At 41.7% G+C, this 25456-nt stretch overlaps 1 protein-coding gene across 2 annotated transcripts in view; it reads right to left on the bottom strand.

The window, feature by feature from the left end:
• Positions 1-1298: 1298 nt before the first annotated feature.
• Positions 1299-25456, bottom strand: part of FAM124A (family with sequence similarity 124 member A) — a 109872-nt gene continuing 85714 nt past the window's right edge. For both annotated transcript variants that reach the window (XM_073613236.1, XM_073613235.1), the window contains 2 exons: positions 10907-11643; positions 1299-2421 (listed from right to left, as the gene is read on the bottom strand). In XM_073613236.1, coding sequence (XP_073469337.1) covers positions 1663-2421; positions 10907-11643 — 1496 coding nt within the window. In that variant the 3' untranslated portion in view covers positions 1299-1662. The remainder of the gene's footprint in view (positions 2422-10906; positions 11644-25456) is intronic.

Raw genomic sequence — 25456 nt, 5'->3', positions numbered from 1 at the left:
TTAACTTGCTGCACATTTTCACTGGCAAATTGTACACTTGCAGAGCACTTGAAGTTCTAGTTGACACTTTTCCAATTTGTAGCAAATTTGCGTGGCAAGTCTCTAGCAACAGCAAAGTTGCAGTGGTGAGTCTACAGCAAGAGCTCTGCAAGTCTACAACATGACAATTCAGCCACAGTGACCCCTGTGGTGGGATGACTATTACACAACATAACTGAACCAGAAATTGCAACATGCAAATTGCTGAATGTTTGCAAAGAAAGTTAATCTGGAGTCATGCAATGCAAACTTACTGCAATTGTGCAACAAACTTGTGAAGCCTGGCAAGTCTAGCAATAGCTTAGCAAGTCATCTTCAAACTTGCAGCACAGTTGTTTGCTATCTGGGAAGGCTGTGGTGTATTACAATAGATGGCCAATTCTGTTGCAGAACAGGTCGTCCACTTTCAAGAAGGAGAAGTCTCAGACAGTCCTGTCTTCCTCTGTAAAGTTTTGGTAAGAGATGTCACCATTTACACTTATTTCATAGGTATATAGTTTTTAACAAGGAGTTCAATCGCTTGCTGACGAGTATATAACATTTCTCTTGTAGGCCCAGCTTCAGTGGTAAAGGGGGTAAAACAATAAATAATTCTACCACCCTTTTTCTTAAACTCGTATCTTCTCTGTATAAGGACCATCTGCCAGGGAAGTAGAGTATCAGGTAAGTTAAAGTGCTTTTACTCTTTCCTAGACTAAAAGGGCAGTTAGCCTTGCAGTGAGAGTTTAGCCTCACTGCAATGGAGGATCTTCAAATTTCCTGGACTTGGGCTTTAAAGTAAACCTGTAACTTTAAAAACTTGATTTTCTATATGAACAAAATGAAGCCACCCAAAGTTTGTTGCTGTGGTTTGTTGTCACCTGTGTGCTTTATTGCATAAGCCTTTAAAGAGGAACTGCAGTCTGCTCACATAATTTGTACTAAAAACATCTTTTTGCCATTCTGAAGCTTCTCTTCAACCACTTTGCATATTATTTTATATACACTGTGTGATTCTGTACTTGCCAAATATGCTGCAAAAATCTCCCTCCACTGAGTCTGGCTGCATCAATTTTAACTGTGGGCAGCTGAAATCTGCTGCCTGTTCACTTCCTGGATTTACACGGACACACAGAGGCACACCTCCAGCTCTGCAGCTTTCATTGGCCCTCTTATGACTCATCCCCCCCTCCATTTCTGGCAAACTCTCACAAGAGTGAGAGAGAGAACTGTGCATGATGTCATAAGCCTAGGCTTTTTACCAGACAAGAAACAGGAAGTGGGCTGTATAAGGTATTTACTGGCAGAAAAAAAAATGTTTTACTATCCAAAGTTAAAACAACAAGGGCAAAAGATTTAATAGATGGAAAGATGAAAAAATGACTGAAGGTCCACTTTTAAGTTGTATAGGGAGCAGTCTGTAGACCATACAGTTTCTGATCCATGCTTCACACTGCCATCTATACACATGTGAAATCTTCATTTGCATTCTCTGTATAAAACAATCAATATTTTACATGTAAGACCAAAAAATAATACTTTCTTTCTATGATATATGAAATGAGCTGTTCATTCCTGGGATTATCTACAATGTATTCAGGACAGTAATACAGTTTATGGTACTATGACCAGGCTTGTCTTGGATCAGATATAAAACTCTTCCTCCTCTGTACCCCCAGTCTCTGTCCCCTGCTTACTGATCTGTACAGCATTCCGGCAATGGCTTTCATTGTCTTTCTTGAATTCTGTCAGAGAAGTAGAGCTGGAGATACTGGGGAACACCGAAGATATCAAAGAACAGGAAGACCTTTCAGAAACAGAGTGAAAAGATTCATATGAAAGCTCACAGAGCTTATGTTTTACTGTTGGTCCACCCTCACCATGTGAAGGCAGAGAAGGTTCTAAGTCACCGGATAAGCCATCCAGAGGCGAGTAGGCCGACATGACAGACAGGTCTGAGCTGGAAAGCTTCATTCCTGTGTCTACGTCAGTCTCTTGAGCCCCCTCCAGGTCGTCAATGTTGATCCGCGGGCTGCTTCGCCACACTGGCATCTGAAATGTTTGGGGTTCGTTCCTGTAAAACTGAGGGGGCTCGCTAAAGGGAAAGGATTCACATGAGGGGAATGAGCTCAGTGTTGGTAAACACAACAGTGACTTGCTACGCTGGAACCATTGCGCTGTGCTGCTGCCACTCTTAGAACAAGGTGGCCCAACGTAGGTTTTACAGAAGTCTTGGTTGGAGCCATTGACGCCTGGAACCTGCCCGTTGCTTAGATGAGTCTTGGCTTTCTCATATTTCTGTTTTTGATAGGAAGGAATCACGTTGAATGGCGTCCCGTTACCATTTCTGGATAAGTAGCTTTGATGTTTCCACACAGATTTCCTGGTTAAACTGTGAACCTGCTACAAGAAGACAGAAAATGGTGTAAATTTGGTTATAACCCAATACAAATTGAATTGAAGTCATCATAATCAAGAAATGTCACTTAAAATGGGTATTTTAAAGCGGTAGTAAAGCCTACCACTTTTTTTTTTTAAATGCCCCCCTCCCTCATGGACTGCATACAAGTGCATTAAGGAAGACTTACCTTTTTAACCAGTTCTAGTCCTGGCCAAATCTGGAATTTCGCTCCTACATGTAAAAATCTGATTTTTTTTTTGCTAGAAAACTACTTAGAACCCCCAAACATTATATATTGTTTTAAGCAGAGACCCTAGAGAATAAAATGGGCGGTGTTGTATATTTTTATGTCACACAATATTTGCACAGCGGTATTTAAAAAAAAAAATACACTCTAGTGAATTTCAATGCTCAGAAACACAATATAATACCCAATTGTTTTATAAAAGATGATGTTACGCAGAGTAAATAGACACCAAACATGTCATGCTTTAAAACTGTGTAGGCCCCTGGAATGGCACCAAACTACAGTACCTACAAATCTCCATAGGATATGCTTTCAAAGCCTTTACAGTTTACCAATTTAGAGTTACACAGGAGGTCTGGTACTAGAATCATTGCTTTCCCTTTGCCGCTCGTGGCAATACAGTACCTCACATGTGTGGTGCAATTTCCATTTACATATGCGTGCTGGACCGACGTTCGCGTTCACCTTTGTGCATGAGCACAAGGGGACAGGGGCAAAATTGTACAAAGTTTATTACTTATTTTAGTTAAATTTTTTTAACACTGTACTGTTATTATAATTATTATTTTTTATCAACTTTATTGCTATCACAAGGGATAGCATGGGCTATGACAGGTCCTCTTTATGGTGAGATCTGGGGTCGATTAGACCCCATAGGTTTCCTCTGGCCTCTGAAAAACATCAGATCAACCCGAGATCGGTTTGATTTGATGCTTTCACAAGTCGGTAATAGCTTGTTTACATGTAACTGAAACCGGAAGTGATGAAATCCTCATTGCCTCCGGTTTCTGACGTCACACAGTGGGACGTGCAGCCATGATCCCGGTAAAACCACTTCAACCTTAGGCCGGAGCTCCCATCTTCACCTGGTCCTCCTTTAGAGTTCGCACTCTTCAGCCACTTGCACGACAATGTCACTCTTGCATATGTGCACGGGAGTCTTCACTGTAGCCTGGTGCTCTGCATTTGAATACAGAGTGTCACTGTGCATGCACAGTGATGTCATCAGCTAAAGACAATAAACATCTCTTAAATGGCACAAGTTTCGGCGATATTCCTCGTACCTACTGGTAAGATTTATTATAAGCTTACCTGTATGTGCAAATTTTATATCAGAGTTTACTGCTGCTTTAATTTTGTATAGTTAATGAAAGGCTGAATAAAGTATGGACTTCTCTCGCAAACACCAGGGGCATATTAAGCCCACCTGAATTTTCAACTTGGTCCTACTGCCATGGTGACTGCAAGAAACTGACACCCTTTTTATGACCTTGTAAAAGGGATAATGACTCAGATGCCCAAAACACTGCTGATAAGGACATTATATTTAACAATGGTAGCGCCTCTAATATTATAAAGCAGTTGCATTATGTATTCGCTTTTGGCACTTTATAGATAGAAGCAAATAAGCAGATGTAAGCCCAAGATAATGCATGCCTTGTGTTTATTATGTACCTAGAATGGGGCACCTGCTCCCTCTAGTGGCTGCACATAAATGCAAGTTATCTAAACTGAAGAACAAATTGTAATATATTGCAGGGTCCCTGACAGCTGAGAATCACTGGCGGTAACTACAGCAGGGAGGTGTAAGTGTAAGGTCACCATTAAGCTTTTTCTGTAAAGGTGTACTAACCCTTTAACAGTCATTAGATGTGTCTGCATTCATTCTCTTTTTTTTTTTTTTTCTCTGTTTTTTTTTTTTAATTTTCACCTGGTAATTTTGCCAGTAACACACAAGTTCATTGTTTAGGGTTAAGTAGACTTTAAATCGGTGGTAAACCCGGGTTAAAAAAAAACTTTTTCCCTGCAAGGCAATGTCATAATGCGCTAGTATGCATTGCACACTAGCACAATATGAGAGATTTAACTTAAAACATAGCCCTCCAGCGTCGTGCTGTTGCCGCTGACAGGGCTTCCATCTTCATCCGGTCTTTCTTCTGGGTTCGTGGGCTCCGGGCCGTCTGATTGGCCGAGTCACGATGTCACTCCCGCGCATGCGCATGGGCGTCACTGTGTACAGCACAGACCTCTGAAGGAAAGGCACGGTATGCTGTTCCTTCGGAATGCATGCGCTGGGGATGTCACTGCTGCTCAGTGGAATAGCTCCTAAACGCTGCATGTTTAGGAGATATTCATTTTGTCTACAGGTAAGCTTTATTATAAGCTTACCTGTAGGTAAAAATGGCATACATGACTTTACTACTGCTTTAAATAGGAAGCCTGTTCTAAAAAAAAAAAGAAGCTAGATTAGAAGCTCATTACAACTTAACCCCGTCCTGTCCACTCCGGCATCCCTTTAACTGGGCTTGTACGCGAGGGGCGAGAAAGTCTGCCTAGTCATCTGTTCACTGTGATTGGCGGTCACAGTAGTCACATGATTGGGAGCTAGTCCTGCCAGTTCTTGATTATTAGTATAGACCGAGAGTTGTCATTGACCAATCACATTTTTCACTAACCCAATAATGTATGCTAGCACTGCACAGAACTTCCAGCAGGTGGTGTTATATAGTAAGGTCAAAGAAAAGAATATGCTACAATACAAAGCTTATATTCTATATCAGCCTTTATTAACCTTTGTAACATGGAGAAACCCTTGAAATAAGGTCACCCATAGACGATTCATTTTTTTTTCGTTCAACTAGCAGGGTTAACAAGACTTGTTAAATCATGTTGCTATCACATCAAAATGCATGTTAAAGCATAGTTCCAGCCTATGAAAAAAAAATTCAAAACCACACACACAAATACACATACTGTAGTAGCTGCTGACTTTTAATAAAAGGAAACGTACCCGTCCAGGGTTCCCGCGATGTCGGCACCCCAAGCCTATTCATCAATCAGCTTCAGGTGCAGGTTCTGGCATTGCAATTAAGGGAAACCAGCAGTGAAGCCCTCAGGCTTCACTGCTGGTTTCCTACTGCATATGCGTGAGTCGCTCTGTGCTTTCTGAATGGTCCCGTCCTCTTCTGGGACACACACAGGTCCTAGAAGGCAACGGGGGGGCAAAGGGGCCAATGCAAATGCGAAAATGACGTACCTCGGCAAGGTAGGACGGAAGTGCAGCTTCAAAACAACAGAAAAGGTACAAAACGATAAGAAAAACATTCACACTGGTAAATTGTTTTATATCTGTCTCGAATTCAGCTTTAATAATAAAGGGGTTCAACTGCCAGATCAGATTGGAAATGAATATCTGTTTTATTTGAAATCGCACCACTGATGATAATGAATGCTAGTTAATGTAAAGGATTTGGTAAGATTAGTGTCATTCAGTAATTGTTAGCTTAATGTCAGTACTCACAGAAGATTATGTCTGTATGTCTGACTGTATATTCCTGCCACAAACACACAGCACAGTATTCAGTAGACACCTGCCTTTTGGGCCAGGGGTGTTGTTATACTAGGCATCAAAGTTCACTTTTTTTTTAAATGTTATCATCTGCTGCTATATTTATTATGAGAAACATCAAATGGGCATTTTCAGCTCAATGACTTTTTATTGGTGATTTCTTGTCATACCCTTCTACAATAGGTGTGAAGTGAAGGTGCAGAAGAATACACCAGCCAGATCACAGAAGGTTTAGAGGGAAAAAGTTGGGCAGTAACCAGCACATTAGTAAAATATTGACGCACATATCTAGAGTTGCTAGATAAAATCACAGACATAGCCTTACTGAAGAGTTACTGCGTGTAGGCAGGTCAGGATCCCCTTAAAGATTATATCCTTCTCCTGGGTGGAATGATGATGTGGAGTGCTCCTTTATGAGGTGGGAATGGTCTGGAGTGCAGGGCTTACTTGGAGAGACTGGTTGACACCACCAGGAAAGGGAGTACAGCCGAGGGGTTCTTCAGGGGAATGGCTGTGGAGAACGTTGGCCTTAAGTTACGGGAACCTAGGCAATGAACTTGAGCTTGGTCTTCCACAGTTTTGCAAGACTCGGTGATCTGACTGACAGACTGACATGTTTTGCCTTGCCATTATCTGGAAAGTTGTTACCACTTTTGCAAATAGAAGTCTCTGTGTGAGGCTCTCCTGGGAATGAAGTGTTAAATACACCCAATGTATGGGGTGAAAAGATAAGCACTTTACTGATGCAAACCTAGTTGGATCTGAAGTGGGAGGTGACAGAGGAATAGAAGTCCCCCACCTGATGAGAGAGAACCCCCTTGTGTACTATGTGTCAGGTGGCATAGGCCCCTGTGTTCCATGTGCCCTGGGTGGACAGTTGGACTTTTGAAGCTTCCATTTGAACCACCAGTAAGAGATAGGCCTATGTGGGAGTACTCCACACATGAAGCGGTTGATGTGTACAGTTATCAGGAGGATGAGAAGGAGAGGTCTAGGAGCAGAATCAGTGCATGTGAACAGTATGTGGATGTGGACAGAACACAAGCATAATGCCCTGCTACAGTACAGGCGGAGCCCAGCTGCACATGTCTGCCATGTAGAAATAAGCTGGGGCCCCCTTACAAGATCCTGTGACACAAAAATGGCCACATCCACCCGTCACAGCCTTGCACATACCCATATGTTTCATGCAGTGGTGACCCTGGCAGATTTATCATGCTAGCGTGTATCAGTGCTACTGAAATGCATGCTGGAGCTGAGCGCCATCTCCCTCCCGGTGATCAAAGAAATGTTCCCCCAACACCCCAAATTTCTGGAATATTTCAAAACTGTTTCAGTGGGTGGCTGTCTTCTAAACATTTTCCTCCTTTTTATGATGTTTAAAGATCCCTCCCAAGGGCACTTTAATAACCAATCTCTGCAGACTGGGTGAGATCATGGAAAAATGAAAAGCCAATCTTTGGACTAAACTCTAAAACTGTCAATTGACACCTGCTACCAGGGGTAGGTGACTTTTAGTACCATTAATAAAGCACCACCATACAGAAAATACTGGTAACTGTATGTGGTTACTACCTGTAATTATATTATCAGTATATTAATTTCTTTTTTATTTCACGTGACTTTTTACATTTTTTTTTCCACATTTACAAGTAGACCAAGCAATCCAGCCAAAGTAACAATTGCAGGGTTGCACACTACGGTTAGCCAGTGAGATAGCCTATTATAGTGATGGGCCAATAGAAATATGAGGGGGCGGAGGTGACACAAGTTCCAAAGTGTCAGAGCTTTATCGGTCTTTACAGCCTGGCATTCGGCTATGAATCAGGGTATTAGAGACTGTTGCAGGTATGCGCCAGAAGCAGTGTTTTTTTTTTTGACAGGGTCTCTTTAAATTCTGCTATTTGTACTTTTTTATGTTCAACTCGACTGAGTCTAATGCACAGAATAATCAGCCTTGATATGCAACTAATTAGACTTTAAATGACTGATATCAGAACACGGAAATACTTTTTCTGGCTGATGCTACAAGCTAGCATACTTTGCACATTATGTACATATTTTTTAGGAATTTAACCCTAATACATTAATGGAAACTGTGTAAGAAATGTGCAAGTAGAAGAATGCATGGCCAACTTTTCTTATTAACAGAGGATATGACTTATAAGCACACAAAAAATAAGTAGTTTTCCAAACAGTGTGCTGTCAATATATTTAGCACATTCTAGATGTCCTCTGAACCAGGAGCGTAATTTCTCTAGCAGCCCTCACATAAATATAAGAAGATTTGCAATGACTGAATAATTTCCTAAATAATATATTCAGCAGGTGGCTTAATCATATTTGAGCAGTTCACAAAGGCTGCTTAATAATGTATGAAAAGCTAACCAAACAATATGTACTTGGAACGTAGACATCAGTTACAAATATGAGGACACAAGATGTGTCTACCGGCAGTAATTCCTATATAAAAGAAAAACACAACATCAAGAAAGGCGACTAACTTAAAGCAGAACTTTACCCCATAACAACTTAAAAAATAATGTTTCTTTAGCAAGGAACATACACTCCACATTAATAATTATGCTACCAAAGTTAGTGTGTGCTGTAAATTGCTTCCAGAATTGCTCCTGTTTCTGCTTGCTGGAGGCTGCCATTTTGTTGAAGTCTAGAGCCCCTGAACAGCAGGAAATCTTTAGACTGTCAGCAGATCGGCCTAAATCTGAGGGGAAGATCTGAAATGAGGGGAAGCTCTGCTGATTTTATAATCCAATCATGTACAAGCAAAAATGCTGTTTTTTATTTTCCTTGCATGTTCCCCTCAGATCTACAGTGACTGCACTTCCAAGTGCACTTGCAGTGGATTTGCCTTTAGTAAATAAACCCTATTGTATTACTAGATTTTAAACAGTATAGACACTTATTTTTAATGTTTTATATACCTGCAATGGGGGCAGCCTGAAGTCATCTAGCAGGACTAAATTTTCTGATAAAGTTTCGCTTTAAGCTGGCAACATACTTATTGAAATTCATCCGGTTCAGCAGCAACCTGCTGAATTCCGATCAGTTTGTGACTGTCCCTACTCAACAGAAGTCGACTGATTGATCATTATAGTTAAAGGGCTACAGCTACTGATCAGTGTATTCTGACAGCGGTGGGTCCCGCTGTCAGAAAACAATCTCCCAGTGAGAGGGATTCCACCATCCACCTTCTTTGTGTGGATGGAGAAATCTTTTTTTTTTTTTTTTTTTTTCAGCCTACTGGTAAAGAGCAATATATAAACTTTTTACTTTGGGGTTTAGATATGCTTTAAAAGTCTTGCTGCTTCATGTCAAAGAAGATTTGACAACCATGTAAGCATGGAAATGTTGTGTAAAGCACCAATCAGTACCAGCTACCAAAGGCTACAAGCACAACGAAGGATGGGTTATATTCTAATGTGTACCATGTTCCACCATGCTGCCAAAGGAAAGACTTTAATAGGGAAACTCCCTCTGTTACTAGAACATCAGGTGAAGGATACTATAGCTTAGCAGCAGCAAATTCAGGCAGGAACAAATTAGGGTAAACACCCCTGATGTTCCTTTAACTTCTGCTCCAGATATAATTTTAATCCATATAATTCTACTAATGTCTCTAGTTTGACATCCAAGAAAGGAAAGAAAAAGGTCTGCCATGCAAAGTTTTCTCTCCTACCTCTATGGAGTATGGAGGTTCCAGGGTATTATTTGACAACATTTCTAAGTTTAAATAAAGGGTGGTATAGGGGACAGGAGACAAAGACTCATAGCTAAAAGTGTATCTAAAGTTTTGTCATTGGGACAAAACGTGATGGAACACCCATCACCTTTTTTGTAGCTATGTAAAACATCCATCATAAGACCTTTGAGTTGTTCCGGGAACAGGAGGGTTTGAGGGGACATTTTCAAATTGAGACACTGTTTTTGGCGATAAGAACCTTGCCTTGTCTCCAGGACAGGTTGGGAAAGAAAATCTACCTGATAGGACACAGACAGAATATCACTCACCAGAAAATCCACCCAATGGAAGACAGACAATAAATAAATCTCACTTTTTTACCACTGGTTTTAGTAGTTATACTATCCTTTCCCTTAAAAGCAACCCCCATCATATAGGTTTTCTTCTATGTTAGGATAATAGGCTCATGTACATACTGGGGAGGAAAATTTCCACTGTATTTCCAGGCCTCTCGGGTAAAAGCACAGGGCTTATAGATGCAACACTGCAGTCGTGTCTCCAACTCCCTCTCTACTTGGCCATTCACAAAGCAATGCCTGGGGCTTGTCCTGACATTGCAGTCCCTATCCTTGTTTAGCCTGGATTCACACCTATGCATTTTTTGTGCTTTTTGCATTTTGCAGATTTGCACTACAGAACATGTTCCATAGGAAACCATGGGCTGTAGTGCAAATCTGCAAAATGCAAAAAGCACTAAAAATGCATTGGTGTGAATCCAGCCTTAGGTATAATTTTATTTGGAAGGATCATTAAAGGAAAAACCTGTGCTGTCATTACTTGATCTCCTTATAAAAATGCTGGATGCCTGCACAAAATTTCTAACTTCAACACATTCTGAGCCACTGGTCTGAAATAGGCATGTAGCAAATGAAATCAGAATTTAAATAATCAGTGGCTTAGAAAGTTTCAAAGAAATTATAGCCAGTCAATTAGCATTTTTTAAAGAAGATGAACATGGCAGAATTCAGATTTCTCTGCATTCAAGTTTGCTTTAATTTCATGTGCTTCTATCTGCCAGACATTAGTGCTCCAACATCAGAGTGAATGCTGATGACTATCCAGTATCTCACCAATCTGTACTCGTGAAATAAGATGCACGTTCCCATTCAACATGTCTACGTTAATATTTACCTGTAAAAGAATTTTATTGCCATCGTGATCTTCAGTTTGCCATCTGCCTTCGCTGATTGGGCTGCACTGATTGGGCAAGAGAGGAATCAATTGTCCAAAGTCTTTTACTCTAAACTCCAACAACGAAGACTCTAAAGGCACCGGCGTTTGTCCCTTGAGAAGTCTTTTTAAGGAAAATTCAATATCAATGTCCATATTGGAGTAGATTGGAAATACACAAAAATCAGCTTTCTTCTTCCACACAGACTTTTTCAGGATCAGCTCATACATTTTCATCATGTCTGCAAAATTCTCATAGCTGCAATAGATAGTGAAGCGGATGATCTCTTTCCCATAATGCACCTGTCTGATGGCCCATAGCGGTGTGCCGTATGCCAGAGTGAAAAAGTCTTGGTTGCATGGCATGTAAGGTAAAAATCTGCCATGGACTCTCTCTGTGTGATGGAACTGCCAAGGTGGTTTTTTAAAGCAATCATGAAGATGTAAGATTTGCTCTTCTCCGTATTCCTCTTGTAAAAATAATATCACAGCAAGGGCAGGCTGGCACGAGAAGCCCTTATTCAGCTTCCTCTTCTTGGAAATCCTTCTTTCTGAAACACGAAACAACTGCAAATCAGGATGAATCCACGCCAAGAGTTTATCAATGGCATCCTGGAGACATTTTGATTCCCCGGGGTCTGTAATAATATGGATACTGACAAGGAAAGGGTCTTGCAAATCATCTACTGACAGCTCACCTATTAAGATAAATAAAAAATATTAGGAACTTGTCTTCCAGAGTAACATATTTTAAGATTGAAGTCTTGCCCTTAAAGTATAACTAGCCCCCCTAATAAAAATTGAAATAAACAAATACTTTATATTACTGCTCACTAGTCTTTAGAAATGGTGGCTGCATTAGTTTAATTTTTTCCAGCCTTTTTTCCTTTATTTTTCATTTATTTCCCTTTATTTGTAGCCTGTCAAAAACACACTTCTTGTCCTAGGGTAAAAATGCCTACTCACTGTACTTTATCTATGAAGCACTCTACCGTTTTCTCTCAAACAATGCTATCAGCAAGTGCGTTAGGAATACAGAATACCTCTCCCTTTTCTTTCATTAAAATAGAAGGGAGATGTTCTGTAGCCCCAACTCACTTCCTGATAACACTATTTGAGATCAGACCGCAGAGTGCACACTACAGCAATGGATTTCTGCCAAGATCAACAAGTATTTTATGCATTTAACGCAGATACAACATGCTTTCAATGGTATAGTAATCAAATAAAACAGATAAAATATAGGAAAATCATTGTTAGGGTTTACATACACTTGAAAACAAATGTACTAGCGTTTATCCACTTTATGGTTGTAGATACAGTGGGGAAAATAATTATTTGATCCCCTGCAGATTTTGTAAGTTTGCCTGCTTACAAAGAGATGAAGGATCTATAATTTTTATCATATGTGTATTTTAAAAGATAGATACAGAATATCAACCAAAAATCCAGAAAAAAAACACATGATACAAATTTTATAAATTGATTTGCAGTTCAGCGAGTAAAATAAGTATTTATTCCCCTACCAACCAACAATAATTCCCACAGACTGGCTACATAGTATGTGCTTATGTGGTACACAGATTAGTCCTGTCAATTTAAGAAGGTGTTTCTAACGACAACTTGTTATGTGTATAAAAGACACCTGTCCACAGAATCTCTTTCTCCCATTCAAACCTCACCATCATGGGCAAGATCAAAGAGCTGTCAAAGGATGTCAGGGACAAGATTGTAGACCTGTACAAGGCTGGAATGGGCTACAAGACCATCAGCAAAAAGCTTGGCGAGAAGGAGACAACTTTTGGAGCAATTATTCGCAAATGGAAGAAATACAAAATAACCATCAGTCGTCCTCGGTCTGGAGCTCCATGCAAGATTTCACCTCATGGGGTAAGGATGATCATGAGAAAAGTGAGGGATAAACCCAGAACTACACGGGAGGAGCTTGTGAATGATCTCAGGGCAGTTGGGACCACAGTCACCAAACAAACCATTGGTAACACAATATGCCGCCATGGATTGAAATCCTGCAGCGGCAACAAGGTCCTCCTTCTTAAGAAGGCACATGTACAGTACAGGCCCATCTGAAGTTTTACAATGAACATCTAAATGATTCAGAGAAGGATTGGGAGAAAGGGCTGTGGTCAGATGAGACCACAATTGAGCTCTTTGACATTAACTCGACTCGCCATGTTTGGAGGAAGAAAAATGCTGGCTATGACCCTAAGAACACCATCCCTACAGTCAACCACAGAGTTGGAAATATTATGCTTTGGGGCTATTTCTCTGCTAAAGGTACAGGCTGACTTTGCCACATTGAGACGCCAATGGACGGGGCCATGTATTGTAAAATCTTGGATGAAAACCTTCCTCCGTTAGCCATAAAACTGAAGATGGGTCGTGGATGGGTCTTCCAGCATGACAATGACCCAAAACATACCACCAAGGCAACAAAGGAGTGACTCAAGAAGAAGCACATTAAGATCATGGAGTGGCCTAGCCAGTGTCCAGAACTTTAATCCTATAGACCAAGCAACAGCCATGAAACCTTAAGGAGTTAGAGAAGATCTGTAAAGAAGAGTGGACCAAATTTCCTGCTTAGATGTGTGCAAACCTGGTAACCAACTACAAGAAACATCTTACCTCTGTGCTTGTCTAAGTTATGTTTTGCTTGGGGATCAAATACTTATTTTTCTCACTGAACTGCAACTCAATTTATAACATTTCTATCATGTGTTTTTTCTGGGTTTTTGGTTGATATTCTGTCTCTATCATTTTAAAATGATTAAAAAACTCCCTTCTGTTAAAGGAGAAATATTAGAAGTGTAAAAAAACATATATACTCACCTCCATGCTGCAGAATTGGTCTGATGCTGCAGTTATCCGCCTCTGGCTCTAAGACTGAGTGATCATATGACTACTGATTGCTCAGTTCTCAGTCAGCTCTGAGCAGAGAGAAGTGACTCTAAGTTACCGCTCTCTGCTCTTCCCCTCCAGCGCTCACTGAAGCACCAGGCTGGGGAGGGGGCAGGAGTGGCTGTCAGTCATGCACTATGCCAGCTGCAGATCAGGTATCTGGTTGGATCATGACAATATGGTCGGGATGCTTCCAGAGCCTAGAGCGGCTCTGTGACATCAGCCATAGTTGGTTTTAACACACTGTTGGCTGATTCAGGGTCACAGGAGAGCACAAGTAAGTACACTTCTGTGACCCACAAGAGAAGTATGACCAAAAAAGCTTTGGCCATACTTCTCTTTTAATCACTTAAAGACTGCCTACCGCAGATATACTGTGGCAGGGCAGCTCTATTGCGCGAAACGACATACCTGTATGTCATTTTGTGCAATAGACAGCGGAGACAGTGATTTGACAAAGGGGGAGCCAATCAGCGGGTCCGATGGACCCGCCGTCCACCCATGATCGCTCCCCAGAGAGGCAGAGTGACGATCTGCCTATGTAAACAAGGCAGATCGCCATTCTGACAGGGAAGAAGATAGAGATCTTGTGTTCCTGCTAAGCAGGAACATTTATTTCTGTCTTCATCTAGCCAGACCATCCCCCACACAGTTAGAAAGCACCTCCTAGGGACACACTTAACGCTTTGATCACCCCTGATGTTAACCCCTTACCTGCCAGTGTCATTAGTACAGTAACAGTGCATATTTTTAGCACTGATCACTGTAATAATGTCACTGGTTCCCAAAAAAGTGTCAAAAGTGTCAGTTAGGTGTCCGATTTGTCTGCCGCAATGTCACAGTCCCGCTAAAAATCACAGATCTCCATCATTACTAGTAAAAAAAATAAAAAAATAAAAATGCCATAAATATATCCCATAGTTTGTAGACGCTATAACTTGTGCGCAAACCAATCAATATACCCTTTTTGGGATTTTTTTTAGCAAAAATATGTAGCAGAATACATATTGGCCTAAATGCATGAAGACATTTGATTTTTTAAAATTTTTTTATTGGGTGTGTCCTAAAGCAGAAAGTAAAAAATATAGTTTCTCTTTTCAAAATTGTCGCTCTTTTTTTATTCATAGGACAAAAAATAAAAACCGCAGAGGTGATCAAATACCAAGAAAAGAAAACTCTATTTGTGGGGAAAAAAGGACATACATTTAATTTGGATGCAGCGTCACACGACTGCACAATTTTCAGTTAAAGTAACGCAGTGCTGTATCGCAAAAAAATGGCCTGGTCATTAAGGGGGTAAAACCTTCTGAGGCTGAAGTGGTTAAATACTGTTCTTCTGTTAAAGTGGAAGTATACGCACCTCCTCTCCAACGCTGCAACAACCTCAAGCCAAGATTTTTGGCAACCTTGACTGGCCGTTCTGGGAGAATGTAATCCTCGCACATGTGCAGAAATGAATTCATCCCATTAGATGCCGAAATTTTACACTGAGCTGTGCAGGTGCAGCTCAGTTTGCATTGTGAAGAAGATTGCAGATAGGCAGGTAAGAATCCCTTTATTGCAAAAGAGGCATTTTTCTGAGCATGTAGCAAACATTTCTAATATCTATCAGTCCTGCAAAGCCTCAGAAAAACAATAATAGTGTTTGGTATGTGACTGAACTAAACTGCAATGAATACCACACCTAATAATCAAGCAATTAAATGACTTTAAAGCCCAATTCATGTCTTCCACACCCAACCACTACATGTCTAAACTGCAACTGGGCTTTAACATACCCCTACTCCTACATATAATAATAATCATACATACAAGATCATTTCAGACCTGATTTGCAGATGATTTGCAGCCCACATATTGGAAATGTATAATCCACCTCCCAACCATTATCTGATTTTAGTGTTGGACTGATTGAAAAAAGAAGTTGCACATTGGCTGTATCTCCTCATCTATGAGGTTATCATGGGAATTTATCTTTGTTCTAAAAAATGAACATCATTGGGGGTGCTGATCTTTTTTGTCAGTCCACCTATGTTCCAAATAAAGCTTTTATCTTTCCTGATTAAAAATAAAGGGACAGCAATCTGTGTAAAACCTTCGGTCAGTTGAGGGACATCAGGAGAGGATTGAGATGTAATTGGCACAGACAAGCCTCATAATGTGAGCTCTGGATGGTATTTTCACCCTGTCATCTCACTTTCTCGGTGTCTCGGTGTGATCTGCCCCGGGCTGTTTAAGAGTGTGAAGTAGGATAAAAAACGAGTGCTTTGTGAAATCGGTCAGCGACATTAGTATTCTGAGGGAACATCTGAATGTGTCATCGGGCTAGATGGTAAAACAAATAGCTTCAGAAGACCACCGTGGGACTGTACAAAGCCATCATTAGAAGCTAGAGTTACATAGACAGCACAGAAAATCTGCTTTTGTTGGGCCCTGGCAAAACAGAGCTTGGAGCCAAGAATAAAGAGCAGCATAGCTAATCAGCTCGTTAAGTAGAGCACTGTACACTTCACAACATCACAGCCACTTCTCTTGTGTTTTATTTTCCTACCTGCAATTAAGTGACTTTTCTAAGCTTTGTTCTCTTGGTGTGCAAGTCGAGATGAAGGGGCAGAACCGACTATTCATGTCTTTGCATTCTGGATGTTTACTAATTTGGGGTAGTTCAGAAAGCTTTGAAACCTGTTCACGTCAGGGTTTCTGCCTGATTACAGTTAAACTTTTCATTGCGCATTTCCTTGATACACAAACTTTGCTTCTGACTTCTAATTACAGTTATACAAATAATGGCAAGATGGGCAAGAGGTTCAGTTCATAGTGCAAGTGTACAGACACACATCAGTAGTGCTACTCCTGTAGGAGCCACAGGATTACTGGCCATTACTGTCCACTGGCCCCATAATCTTCGGCCCACATCAAGGCACACAGGCTCATTCACATAATTCATCAATAACGAGTCTAATAGGGCGTACACACGGTCGGACTTTGTTCGGACATTCCGACAATAAAATCCTAGGATTTTTTCCGACGGATGTTGGCTAAAACTTGTCTTGCATACACACGGTCACACAAAGTTGTCGGAAAATCCGATCGTTCTAAACGCGGTGACGTAAAACACATACGTCGGGACTATAAACCGGGCAGTGGCCAATAGCTTTCATCTCTTTATTTATTCTGAGCATGCGTGGCACTTTGTCCGTCGGATTTGTGTACACACGATCGGAATTTCCGACAACGGATTTTGTTGTCGGAAAATGTTATCTCCTGCTCTCCAACTTTGTGTGTCGGAAAATCCGATGGAAAATGTCCGATGGAGCCCACACACGGTCGGAATTTCCGACAACACGCTCCGATCGGACATTTTCCATCGGAAAATCCGACCGTGTGTACGGGGCATAAGGGTGTTGTTTTTCATTTTTGGAGAACTTGCATAGGGTTGAGGGAATTAGGTGGGATACTGTAAAAAAAAAGAACTATGTACACTTGGGGACTTCTTCAAGACAAGCTATATGAAAGTCTGTGTTTGCAGCAAACAGTACACTTCAGCTTTAACCTTCTCGCGCCCATGCTATAGCCGAATGACAGCTACAGCACGGACCATAATTGCCTGAGCTGCCTGCTCGCAGCACCCCCCGCAGGGCGTGCTCTGTGATCACAGGGTCAATGAGACTCGGCTGATCACAGATAGGAGTAAGGGGCCGATCCCGGCCCCTTACCACGTGATAAGCTGATCACGTGATGTAAACAAAAGATCAGCTTTTTTTTTGCTTGCTCGCGCTGACTGATCACCATGATCAACGGCTTGTGACAGCGGTCCCAAAGAAGGTGAGATATCACCCAAGTATCTGTGCCCACAAGTGCCACCTGCCAGTGCACAGCAAGGCCGCTAACCATTTCCACCTACCAGTGCCCACCTGTGCCACTTATCAATGCCCACCTGTGCCACCAATCTATGTCCATCAGTGCTGTCCATCAGTGCTTCATCATCAGTGCCACCTATCAGTGCTGCCTATCAGTGTCACCTAGCAGTGCCCATTAGTGCCACCCATCAGTGTCACCTATCAATGACCTTCAGTGCCACTTCATCAGTGCCCACCAGTGCCGCCTATCAGTGTCTATCAATGCCGCCTTATCAGTGCCCATCAGTGCAGCCTATCAGTGCAGCTTCATTAGTGCACATCAATGAAAGAGAAAAATTACCTGTTTGCAAAATTTTATAACACACTATAAAACAGTTTTGTTTTTCAAAATGTTCAGTCTTTTTTCATTTTTTTAGCAAAAAATAAAAAACCCAACAGTGATTAAATACCACCAAAAGAAAGCTCTATTTGTGGGGAAAACATGGGTACAGTGTTGCATGACCGTGCAATTATCATTCAAAATTGGCCTGGGCAGGAAGGGGGTTTACGTGCCCAGTAAGCAAGTGGTTAAGATAGCAGCATTAGTAGCTCACTGCCTCCTTCTAACTTCCAAGTGATACCTTACCATATCTTCTGTGGACAGCCTCCCCTCAGTCAGCTTTCTTTATTTCCAGGGTCTCAGCATCCAGGCCCTCAGGTCGCCCACCTGAAGCCTCACAACAACAGACATAAGAGCAGCTTTTCCTAGGAGGGCAGCGTACCCCTCCAGGCTGGACTTATCCATACACATGGGCGGAATGTCAGCCTGTACATCCCGGCTGTGTGTACAGGGTCTAACTATCAAGTCTAATTATCTAATTTCGAGAACCTATCTAGAAGGGTGCTACACATAGATATAAGAGAGATGATCGAGTTTATTTCAAATGTTGCCTGTGAGCTCCATGTTATGCCCCTGCCCAATCTTTTTTAGGGGAACACTGTTTCCCAAGCAAATAATTTGGTTGGTTGGCCAGCCTAACATACTGCTGCAGAAGCGGCAGGCAGTAATTCATTTATTGCTGGGATTACTGCCACCAATAGAAGACACGAGACTCTGCAAGCCCTTTTTTTATTACAGATAAGTGGAATACCTTCCATACAATTTTTATGGGTCATTTTGGGTCTTTGTTTTGTCATTGTTAGTTGGTTGCATAAATTACTGCTAATGGACCAGGGGGTTTGTAGGTCCTAATTTTTCTCTTTTGAGTATTTTTCTACAGAACTGAAATCTTTTTTCTTTGGACACTGTGTGACCACTGATAAAGTAAATCCTGCAGATGAGCTCTGGTGTTACATTATCCCACAACTTGGGCTAAATTCTCAGCACACAGCACTGCCCATGCGCCACAGGCTGTGGACAATTAAAAGAAAATTTACTGGCACATGAATTAAGGAACTTGGTGACAACAGGGACATACAATTACCCTTCTACCAGAAAACTCAACACACTAGCAATTTTTAAATTCGGTTCCTCTTTAAGGTTTGCAGTACTATTTGTAAGCATCTCCCCAGTGAAAAAAGAACTGTATAGAGACCTAACATTTGGCCTCAACTTTTCTTAAGACTTTCAAGAATAGTGGAGCCCCAACTTCAGGAGCAGAGGGATGAGAATTCTGGGCAATCTCTTCTACAAACTGAATACCATGACTAAGGTCACATATTTAATAATAATATTAAGTTACAAAATAGCTTGGGTAGCAATTCTGTGTGTCATATAACTGGGGGTTCTCTTTAATGACCACACAGATAGTCACTGAAAATGTCCCCCCACACACACAATTATTAATAGGGTCGTAATATACAACAGCTGAGAAAATATTTTTCGTACATGTAAGGCTAGCTCAGGCACGTTAATATATGAGATGAGATTCAGTGGGCCTCATTTATCAGTGCCTGGGGACAACTGCAGTGTGTGTTGCCCATATCAGCCAGTCAGATTCTCTTAATGTAGAACGAGGGAGTTTAAAATATATCTGGTTGATATAGACAACACATACAACACATTGATACATAAAGCCTTTAATGCCAGGGGGCGCATGCGCAGCTTCCGATGATGGCGGCAGTGGTGTATTTTGGTTTCGTGCTGCCCTAGGCAAGACTAAAATCGGGCCCCCCCGCCATCTTAATTTGTCCCACCCCTTCCTTTCACATAAGCAGTATCCGCTTGTCCTTTTTTAGGTGGACCCAATTGGACCATCCATTCTCCTCTAAGGAGCAGCAGGTGTAATCTCCAATCAATCCGGTCTGCTAAAAACAAACGGAAGGGGATCTGTTCCCCTCCATCTTGGCGGATCGGATCAGATTGCAATCGGCTGTAAACGGACAGCATAGCCCATTTACATTGGCCCGCCCATAGAGCAGCTTTGATCACCACGGGAGTCACTTTGCCACACTCCCACATTCACTGTGAGTCCCATTATGAAAATCGGGTTCCAAAAAGACATATATTTGTTGTTTGCCGAGCTGCGGCTTATCCTCACCATGGATCGCTTCCTCCTAAGGCCTGTATCCCTGGCTTCAAGTGCCCAGGAGGAACCGCCAGACATCACAGACCCTGTGCAAGCTGATGGAGGTAACCCTTTCCATACCTTTCCCACTCAGTCGACAGGATTAGCCACCCCACTAACAGCTAAAGTCCTGAATACCAAATTGCAATATTTACTCCAGAATTTAAACCATAATATCACAAGTGAGATGAGGAAGATTGCACAGGAACTAAGGGGTGAGAGCAGTTGGAAGAACATACTGATATTCTGGAAACCAAATTCGATTAACTTATATGTTCATGCCCTTGAAGAGGATAATGCTGCTTTAAAGCACACTGTCACCCAGCTCCAAACACACCAGGAAGATCTGGAGAATAGGGAGCGTAGACAAAACCTATGGATTTGGGGGATACCAGAGTCTGCGGGGGGATCAAGACCTATGTCCCTATCTTTTAAATCTGTTTAACACAGTGGCCCTTCTTATGCCTGACATTGACTGGCATTTGGATAGAGTTCATAGATCTTTGGCTCCCAGACCCCCTGCAGGAGCCAGTCCCAGAGATGTCATTGTCTGCTTCCATTACTAGGATAGCAAAGAGGCCCTTACTTTGGCAACCCGCAACAAAGCCAGAATTGAGTTCAAAGGGGCCCAGATTAAAAGCAGGAGCCTTCGACCTGTGACAGCCTGTCTCCAGAATCACAAAATCATATATCGATGGGGCTTTCCTTTTCACCTATCTGCTTCGCGAGATGACATACAACACTCCATGCATGATCTTCAGGAGAGTGATCTGATTTCGATGTTATGGCATTAAGACTTCTTACCTATAATGTCAAGGGTTTAAACTTGGTTCAAAAGTGCTGGTTAGCACTGAAAGAGTTTACCATCCTCGACAGCTCACATAATCATGGTCCAGGAGACCCACTTTCGCCCGAGAGGTTCCTTCAAATTTGCTGCCAAACACTTCCCTACTGCCTATGTGGCGTCAGATGCTTTGTGGAAGGCAGGTGTGGCTATTTTAATTAAGTGATCTTGCTCCCTGCATATTAAATCTTCCTATTTGAACCCCCAGGGCAGGTTAATTTTCCTGGACTGTGATTACCTAAACCAGTCTCTCACGCTGGTTAATGTTTACGCTCTTAACTTTGGTTCAATACAATTTCTCAAGGATCTGTTTGAGAGACTGGAAAATATTTCTCAACCCTTCATGATCATGGGAGGCGATTTTTACATGACTATGTCACCTAACAAAGATAGAAGTGTGTTGTTCACATCCACTCCATCAGCTAAGGTAAACCGCCCATCATTTTCTTGGAGAATTAAGCATCCTACTCAAAGGCAATTCACGTTCTACTCACCTCCCTGCAAATTATACTCTAGGTTACACCATTTTTTTATCTCATCTCCTTTACTGACTTCCATGGTTGCTTCGGAAATTAACTTAACTATTACTTAGTCGGACCACTCCTCAGACTCTCCCAAGACTTGTCACTGGCACCTCAACGAATCCTTTCTCTGTGTTCCAGACATCAGAGATCGGCTCTCTAAAGACCTAACTGAATTTTTTCAGTTTAATGCTTGATTATCCTTGAGGCAGCAGCAGGCAGGGCTGAGAAGATCAGTGGGGAGCTGACGTCAACGAGGAGGAGAGGCGAGATGGAGAGGCACGAACGTGCGGCGCGGATGTGCCTGGTCACATACGGCGGCGCCTTGTACACAGGAGGACACAGGAGGAGGATTTTAACGGACAGACAGGGAGGAAGGTGCGGAACAACTCATCGATAATGAAAATCGTTGACAATGATTTTCATTATCAATTATTATCGATTAATCGTTTCAGCCCTAAACCTTGGACACATCTATTACCCAGTTAAGAAGCTTATGTTTGAATCCAATGTTGTTTACTCTTTCTATATGGAAATAATGCTCACACCGCTTCTCTCTCTCTTCTCCACCTCTATTAAATGTGCTCTTTAATCCAGACATTTCTGTCTGACAGCTTGTCCTATAGCGAATGTACCCCTGGTGGTTTTTTGCTTGGGGGGCAGCAAACAACCACCCCACTGTCTGCCGGTCTACCGGCACGCACATCGGGCAGGCAGGGGTACAGGCTGCGGCGGGTATCTGGGGCTAGCAGAGGTACAGGCTGCGGCAGCTCCGTGTCCTATTCCATTCTGAGATCATGGTGGCTTCCGCCGTGTATCTCTGCCCTTCCTCCTAGGCATCCAATGGAAGCGCCAGACCTTTCAGCCAATCAGGAAATGGATAACAGACCCGTGCTTCCTGATTGGCAGAGAGGCGGTTCCGTTTTAGCAAAGCAAACAATGCTTTGCGCTCCAAGTCCATCTTTTTTGAAGCCTATTAGAGCATATGGCTCTAATCAGGTGCTTCAAAAAAACATCCCCGCCGATGTAATTCAGATGCCCGGCATCCGAAAAGGGACCGGACGCCTAAATAGGGGGTAGCAGCAATGCATGAATCTATCCATTATGCATATAGGGGGTGGCTGGAGAGAGGGAGCGGTGCCCGTGCGCCCTTAATGGATGGGCCGCCCTGCCCTGGTCAGAAGCTGGTATTTACGAAAAAATTACGAAATCTGGTGCATCCACTTCCCCTCAGACTTTATTCCTTTGCAGAGCTTCAACACAAATTTCAGATCTCTTTTATACATATCTTCAGTTCAGACACTATTTCTCTTCCAAAACCTTTACTCAAACTCTAGATAAACCCACTTCCTTTGAACTACTATGCGCCCAAGACCCTAATCTAGCTTACCTTATATCGTCCATTTACCAATTCCTTCATGACCCCAAGCCGCTTCATAATATGTATCATTCTTATATGAACAAATGGTCCTAAATTACTCAACGGTCAATTACTCTTCCACATTGGCAAAACATACGGGACTCTATGTCTAGAGCCTCGAGGTGTGTGGAACAGAGAGAAACAGCTTATAAGATTTTGTTATTTTGGTATAGAACTCCAGAGGTTCTTCACAATTATAATTCTGAGGTTTCTCGGGTGTGCTGTGGGCTCACATTTTTACACCTTTTGGGAATGCCCTATTATCCAATCATTTTGGTCATCCGTTCATTCTTTCATACAAACTCTCCTTGGGTTAACGCTTCCCATGGATCCAATTAATTTCCTCCTAGACCTGCCTATTCCTGGCGTCTCCTTTAACCTGTTAACTGCAAAACAAGTCATTCCCTTAGAAGAGTTATCTACTTCTCCCCCCACACGCTCTCAAATGTTACAAGCTCTAACCCATATCCATAGAATGGAACATTTTACTGCTATGGTACATGACTCTCTACCCCAATTTTCAAAAATGTGGGATCTATGGGACAATTCTGAGCTTAACCTGGAATCAGTATGCCGATTAACTATTTTTCCTCTACTTCCTTTTATATCACATTATAGTACGTTAATTTTCTGTCTTTCACCCCCTCTCTACCATGGTGTAACCCATTCCCTCCCCAATTAAATTGTTTTTTTTTTTTAGGCAAGTTTTATCTTTCTTTTTACTGTTGAATTCAGTAACCTTCCACAGGCTAACCCCTCGAGCCACAATTAGCTTTATGTACTGGTTCATGTTTTCTATACACCTGCTCTATGGGTTGTTACCCTTATATTGTTTACGATATTTTCCATGTAGTTTCTGTCTATGTACATCATCATAACCTCTCTTCCCTAAGTCACTCTGGTGATGTACTGTATCTGATATGTCATGTAATTCAATGTTTTCTCTTATGTTTGTATTTTTCTGGAAATTTCCAATAAAAATACAATTGAAAAAAAAAAAGCCTTCAATGCCGAGATTATGTCCCTCAGTTTATCTGACAGTATTGCAGGGCTGTGCTTTAGAAAATAACAAGGGAACGTGCAGCTACTAACAGAATTTCCTCTTCTTGATTAAGTCTGTAGCAGGGAACTGTAAAAAAGATTGACAGAAGGATGGAACGCTCATATTCCACATCAAAGTCTAAAACCACCCCCAACTTCCTGAGGATACATTCATCCATTGTCACAAGTCTTAAATAGATTTCCAATAATGTTGATGTTTCCTAAAACTGAACATTTAGCAGATGAACGTAAATTTGACACCAGAATTGAGACATATTTTCTATCAAGTGGTTCACAGGAGAACTGCTTAGAAGAACAGGAGGATTTGTATGATGTAGATGGAAGAGAATTAGGTATCAAAGCTTCACAGTAATAAATAATTAATCATCCTAACAAATTATTTGCTATTAGTAAAAATATTAGAAAATGGTTGAAAATAAAAAGAAAGAGAGTTCAATATCTTTAGATGTTATGTTTCTTGTCACCATGCTCCACTTTTTTGCAAACCCCCTGTGCCCCCTGGCTGGAGTGCATTCACATGGGATTTTGAACTCCAGGACTTGCAGGAAGTGGTGTTATCACCTATGCCTCCCAGAAGCATCAGGGTATTCTGAGTATTTTTTTCACTGGAGGTCTGTTCACAAAATGAACTGTGTTTGCAATATGATCCTTTTGTTTGGCATTGAAGGTTTGCTTTAAACAGCTACAGTATATTCTAATCTTCACTGGATAAAAAAGGCATAGGTGGTTACATTAGTGTAGTTAACAGTTATACAATGTTAGACATAGAGGGCAACAGAAAAGTAAAAATATCGCTCATGCTTTTCATTGGCTTGGAATATTTTGTTGTGCTTAGTTCCCAACATCAGGCATGGTTTGATATTGGAATGGCAAACTCCTAGAGAGGCAAATTGTCTAAGGGGAGCTGTTGCTGAGCTATAGACTCAAACAATGTGTACCGTATCCAGACAATGGATGTCCTTAGGGTGTTGAGGACAAAGAAATGAGAGCACAAAGGAAGAACCCACTTTTGGAAGAAACGAGGCCTTGTGTTTAAGATGTTCTGCTTCAGCAATCTAAGTATGATCCCTATAATTGATCCAGTTGTGGTGAGATAGCTAAACTTACAGTCTAGTAGCTTGACAGACAGTGACACGAAAGCCTTAATTGAACACTTGTGTGTGTCTTCACAGTTGACCATCAAATGGGTCAAAAATGTGTCTAGTTCCAGCAGAATACAGTACATGTGATGGATTTAGATTAAAGCAAGAAGAAGATGAGTGGGACTAACTACATAGAGCATGTCCTAGCTCCCTTGTTACCTCCTCCCATGCTCGCCTCCAGGACTTCTCTAAAGCCTCTC

Source organism: Aquarana catesbeiana, linkage group LG02 (genome assembly GCF_042186555.1).
Source record: "Aquarana catesbeiana isolate 2022-GZ linkage group LG02, ASM4218655v1, whole genome shotgun sequence".
Classification (NCBI taxonomy): Eukaryota; Metazoa; Chordata; class Amphibia; order Anura; family Ranidae; genus Aquarana; species Aquarana catesbeiana.
Note: the sequence above shows the minus strand (reverse complement) of the source record. Positions and strands in the feature narration are given on the sequence as shown.